Source organism: Solanum pennellii, chromosome 10, assembly GCF_001406875.1.
Source record: "Solanum pennellii chromosome 10, SPENNV200".
NCBI classification, from domain to species: Eukaryota; Viridiplantae; Streptophyta; class Magnoliopsida; order Solanales; family Solanaceae; genus Solanum; species Solanum pennellii.
This window is the reverse complement of record NC_028646.1, coordinates 385,576-391,384: the sequence shown is the minus strand read 5'-3', so window position 1 is coordinate 391,384 and position 5,809 is coordinate 385,576. Positions and strand designations below refer to the sequence as shown.

The 5,809-nt window shown below is 27.6% G+C and overlaps 1 protein-coding gene across 2 annotated transcripts; it reads left to right on the top strand.

Annotated features, from left to right (window-relative positions):
• The first annotated feature begins 487 nt into the window (after positions 1 to 487).
• Positions 488 to 2,090, top strand: LOC107001793 (transcription factor MYB102-like). 2 transcript variants are annotated; one of them, XM_027912300.1, is made up of 3 exons: positions 488 to 717; positions 1,044 to 1,173; positions 1,384 to 2,090. In XM_027912300.1, exons 1-3 carry the CDS (start codon positions 573 to 575, stop codon positions 2,045 to 2,047), a joined length of 939 nt encoding a protein of 312 aa, XP_027768101.1. In that variant the 5' UTR covers positions 488 to 572; the 3' UTR covers positions 2,048 to 2,090. The 2 variants fall into 2 exon arrangements, with proteins under 2 accessions (XP_027768101.1, XP_015055247.1); XM_015199761.2 differs by having other exon boundaries at positions 490 to 705.
• The last annotated feature ends 3,719 nt before the right edge of the window (positions 2,091 to 5,809 follow it).

Here is a 5,809-nt window from a genome sequence, read left to right as displayed (position 1 = left end):
ACCATTGTAGAATAATCAAGTGTTTGAGACAACCAAAAATAAAAGTAGGAAATTAAACTCCAAGTCGAGGACTTTATATACAAAATGGTATAAATATAATTAATTAATTTACTATCGGGTTATCATTTAACCCATTAAGAAAAAACTTTAAACCGTTAAGAACCAATAATCGATAACAAAAAAAAATTAAAACCGTTATCAAAACAACTAAATCAATAATCCAATACTATAAATCAGTAACTTTTTTATCGATTCGGCTTATCGATTTCGATTCGGTTTTGAATAGCCCTNATATATATATAATTTCTTAAATGAGAAGGGACACGTAACCATAATGATCCCATTAAAAAAAGGACGGTACCTGTTTCCTTTGACTTCGTAATTTTTGAAAATTGTTTTTCTCCATCCCTATATATATAGCACACAATATAATCCACATTATTGTTTCAACAAGACTAAATACTATTTTCTTCTTTTGAATTTCTCTCTCTCTATATTATATATATATGTCTAACTATTGAGTATTGTTTTTACTAAAAAAAAAAACAACTTATATTTACTTAATTATCACAATGGGAAGAACACCTTGTTGTGATAAAAATGGACTTAAAAAAGGGCCATGGACAACAGAAGAAGATCAAAAGCTTATTGATTACATACAAAAAAATGGCTCTGGAAATTGGAGGATTCTTCCTAAGAATGCTGGTATTTTTTTATGTAAACTTCTTTTCTTTTTAATGTCCGTTTTTTTAATGATCTCTTTCTAAATTTAAAAAGGATTTAATTTAAAGTTACTAAGATCGTCTGACTTTTTTGGTAACTCAATAAGATAGATACTTATTGACTTGCCCTTTCTTTTTCACGCTCTCGTACTGATCATCTTAACTTCAACAAAAAATTAGCTAAACTTTCAATTTTATTTTTTATGATAAGTTTTTACATACTGTCACGGAACTAAAAAGTATCAAAAGTCTTATAATCACATAAATATTATGACGTATTTTAAGATTTGTAATATTTATAAATATGTTTTTAATTTGTAGGGCTTCAAAGGTGTGGAAAGAGTTGTAGGCTACGTTGGACTAATTATCTAAGGCCAGATATTAAAAGAGGAAAATTCTCTTTCGAAGAAGAAGAGACAATCATCCACTTGCATAGTATTCTTGGAAACAAGTAAGTTCTTTTTTTTCAACTAAAATCTATTTTTATTTATTAATTCATATTTGTATTCATATTTTATTGTCAATTTTTTTTTACTTTATTTGCTCCATGACTTTGAACTTATAAGGAATTAGATATCCAACTTATTTTTTAAATGAATTTAATTTATATATTCTATAGTTTGATTCTAACTTGTTATGTATCGTTTTTTACCGTATATAGGTGGTCTGCTATTGCTGCTCGTCTGCCCGGAAGGACTGATAACGAAATCAAGAATTATTGGAATACTAATATTCGAAAAAAGCTTTTGAGAATGGGAATTGATCCAATAACTCATAGCCCTCGCCTTGATCTTCTTGATTTAAACTCAATTTTCAACCCTTCACTCTACAATTCAACTCAATTGAACAATAATATTTCAAGGCTATTAGGTGTACAATCCCTAATTAATCCTGAGATTTTGAGATTAGCCAATTCCATTTTATCTTCTCACCACCAAAACCAAAATTTCTTATTGCGAAGTAATTTTCAAGAAAATCAACTATGCAATTCCAATGTCCAAAACCAATTGACCCCATTTGGCCAAGCTAGCCTAATTCAAAACCCTATTCACAATATTTCGACTTGTTCCAATTTAAATACTCCATCTGTTCCATTTTATAGTGACACTCTAGCCATGCAACAACCTAATGTGGAACAATCATTATCGAATACTTTAAATTTCAACTCACAAAACTTTACCTTCAATTCCGTTTCGCCAACTTTATCTACTCCAACTTCATTAAATTCGAACTCTAGTACGATTTCTGAAGAAGAGAGAGAAAGTTATTGTAGCATGTTAAACTTTGATATTCTAAATATTTTAGATGTTAATGAATTTATGTAATTTACTATTGTAAAGAAATATCACTCAAAAATTTGGAAGAACAAAAAAAGCATTCTTTGATTATAATATGATCAATTATAGCTTGTCCTTTCTATATTTAAAAAATGATGTCCAATTATTAGTGTTAGATAGTAACACATGAAACAAGATAAAATAAAGGACAAATAAAATAAATTATTCAAAATAAAATATAATAAAATAGATAAGTGCATTGATATACATGGATGATGCTTATCTCACCTAATGTATCCAAGACTTCCCATAACCATCAATTTTATATTTCTCTTTTTATTTATTTCTTTAACACTGCCAAAAATTAAAAGGTGCTATAATATATGATTTGTATGTTGATAATATTATAGAAATAAAATTTCTATAGTATAATAATTATCTCTATGGATAGAAAATCATGAAACCAAAGTCACAATCATATCAAAGACTTTCCTTATTTATGCATTATTATTTAAACAACTCAATAATTAATCAATATTAAAAGTAGGTCATGTTATTGTATATATATCTCAAAAGTGATTATTCATATTTTATATCCTAACTTTAAGATAATCTTCTAAAAATAGAAATATAAGCAATAAATGGATTAATATTACAAAGAGGCCACGATCGATGGTTTTGTTTGTTTTTATTAATCATGATAAACAACATGTGAATACATTTATGCGTAAAAATTTATTAAAATCGCAATAAATAATTAAAAAAATACATAAAAATTTGAAATTATAAAATTTAAATTTTTCTAATTATTTCAATAATCAAAGATTTCGAAGATTAGAAATATGACACGTTTCCTTAGTTGTCTTTTTCACGTATTAAATGAAAAATTCATAATTGAATTGTATTAAGTAGAAGTTTGACCAAAAGATGAGAGGTACATGTGGTGAAGTGCCAAAGGTATAGTGTTAAAGGTCCCAAAAAGTAACCAATTAAAAGAAAGTCTACAAATAATTGGCTGCATTGAGAATGGCATTTATCCTTTTAGTCCTTATCAAACAATTAATAAGGAAATAGGAAGATTGCTCGGACAGTAAACATTTTCGTCTTTAATTTTAAAGTTATATGTTATTGTACTCTTGATTTTAATGAATGAACAAACTATGGATCAAAGGGGTTTGGTCTGCAATGAATCGGATACGTCAATATAACTATCATGATTGATAGACGTTGGGCATACAAAAAATAAAAGTTCTCGATAGATGATGTTGTTCCTAGGTTCTTCTCTCTTTTAAAAAGAACATGTTGACAAAATCGAACTTAATTTTGGGAATAAAAAATATTAAAGCAAAAAGCCATTTTCAAAAAAGAACTATTCTCATACGTAACAAGGGACCTTGTCGAGGTGTTAGTGTGTTGCAATGTCCTTAGTGATTATTTGTGGTAAGTGTCTTATGCTCTCATATTATAGATATACTTACTCCTATAATATTAAGGGAGTGTAGATCATTTCATCTTTGGTAATTGTGAGTTATGTTGGAGGTTAGAGTTAGTCGAGTGGTGATCAGTGAAGTCTATATTAACAAGAGGCATTTGATATATGGATAATATAGTAATTGTTTTGTCTTTGTAAAGTCATAATTAGGTGCTTATGATTAATTGTCTAGTCGGTCGTAAGTACTCTGAATTTATATTTACGTATTCCTTGAACTTAATGGTGAACTGTATTCTCAAAACATTCACGACACATTACGTTTCGATTTCGAAAACATCACTTAACATTTTCATATTTCATGTATTGATTTCGAAAAATGATGTATCTAAGAATAGGAGAGAACAAATTTTTTTATATTTTATTAAATGATAGATTTTTTTAAATATAATAAAATAAAATATGTATTTAAATAATTTTTTCATTAATTATAGCCACAATCCATGTAAGGTCAGCTTTACGTCACCTATACGTATTCCAACAAGAGAAAAATATGAATTCTTTTCCTTTCCTTTTCACTTATGTTAGAGCTGTATTTTTTTTTTCTACGTGACTCAAATTCGTAACTTTATATTTTGAAGTAAAAAATACTTACAATTCAAGCATAACTCTTTTAAAATTTGAATTCATTTCTCTTATTTGTTGACATTTATTTATTTATTTATTAATTTATGACAAAAAGAATATATATAATTTAAATTTTTTACTTGAACTTCATACACAATATTCAAATTCAATCTATCAAAATAAATTCAAATTGAGGGAGTATATTCATGTGGTTAATTATCTTAATTTCTTGAAGAACAAAATTAATAGAAGTAGTAGTTTGACAAAGCACCGACCATAGACTTTTCTCAATTTTTATTGAATAAACCACTTAATGCAAAAGTCATTTTCTGTTTTTCTCTGTATTTTCATCTTATTATTTTTTAATTTCTTCCTAATTATCCTTTATATTACTGTCACACAATATTGTCTAAGTTTTTTTGTTTTGTTATTATTTATTCAAAATTTGATGTTAGTGGACAGTATGAATAAATACATGCATGTTCAAATGAGACTTTTTTCAAGGAAATTAATTCCAAATTCTTGTTTTCTCTTTCTTTAGATGATGCCCTTCTTTGACTTTTTCTTTTTGTTCTTCATATAATTGCACTTTGTGTTTGATTTTTAATAAATGTTCCACTTGGGACGGCTTAACGCAATTGAAGGTCTAAAGTGAAATTTCAATTTGAGGTCTAAAATATAAATATAGGAATAAACTTCGTATACGTATTTATTCAAAATTTATTTTCCTTACACTATTTAGATGAAAATTATTAGTACTTAATGTTGTTTTTTCAGTTATTGATTAAGATTTTATCAACTCAATATTAAAAAACATCCTTTCGATGAGATAATTATTATACGAATTGTTAACATAAGCTTATAAGTAGAGTTGACAAATATTAAATAAAGATAAGACTTAAAATCACAAAATGAAATTCAAGAAGATGATGACTTGATTTACCCCATTTCTATATGTTTGTTGTAATGCTTAAAATGAAATAAAACAGAATTTGTAATTCTTTTTGTTCAACACTTTTCACCATTATTTCTTATTTTTAATGAAGGACCACATATGTTAAACTGAGTAAAATAATATATATATTTTTTAAAAATATACTTTTTATCATAAATAATTAATTTTTTCTATAAAAATATTAACACATAATTTTTTTCGATAAAAATTTGGAGGCCTAAGACATACGCTTTATTTTTCACAGGGAAGAGCCGACCCTGGTTTCACATTAGTGGCGGAGCCAGAAATTTATTATGTTTAACCTTTATACACTTTCCCGTGAAGGACGTGCACCTGACCATCCTTCGCTTAAAGTTGCTCTGCCCGTGTTTGGGATTATTGTTTCTCTTGATCCAATTTTAGGTATATAAATTAGATCCAAAATCAATTTTAACATAATATCAAAGCAGATCCGTTCGATGTGGATCCCCAGATCATTTTTGAGGGGGATGCAAATTCCTCGATCCATGAATTTCATGCTCTAGCCCAAAAAGGGGATACATGAATACAAGGAGTGGTGAATGAAAGATCCCACATTGATGATGAAAATTTTCGTTAGCATCCTTATATGGCTTGCCGCAAATTCCCTTCCTTTGAACTAATTTTCATAGTATGAGTTAAGTTTAAAAATTATGTTTTAAAATAGTATCAAAGTCAGATTCATCAATGATCTCTCGAACAATTTAAGAGGGTTTAAAATATTCCAATCCATGAATGCTCATCCTCTAGTCTGGGGACAAGGTTCAGGCGTGGCGCCCGG

Bases quoted from the DNA above. Each gene is read 5' to 3' on its own strand.
- LOC107001793 (XM_027912300.1), top strand. From the start codon at position 573: ATGGGAAGAACACCTTGTTGTGATAAAAATGGACTTAAAAAAGGGCCA. The intron at 718-1,043 runs GTAAACTTCTTT...TTTAATTTGTAG, and splicing joins GAATGCTGGTATTTTTTTAT to GGCTTCAAAGGTGTGGAAAG. The intron at 1,174-1,383 runs GTAAGTTCTTTT...TACCGTATATAG, and splicing joins CATAGTATTCTTGGAAACAA to GTGGTCTGCTATTGCTGCTC.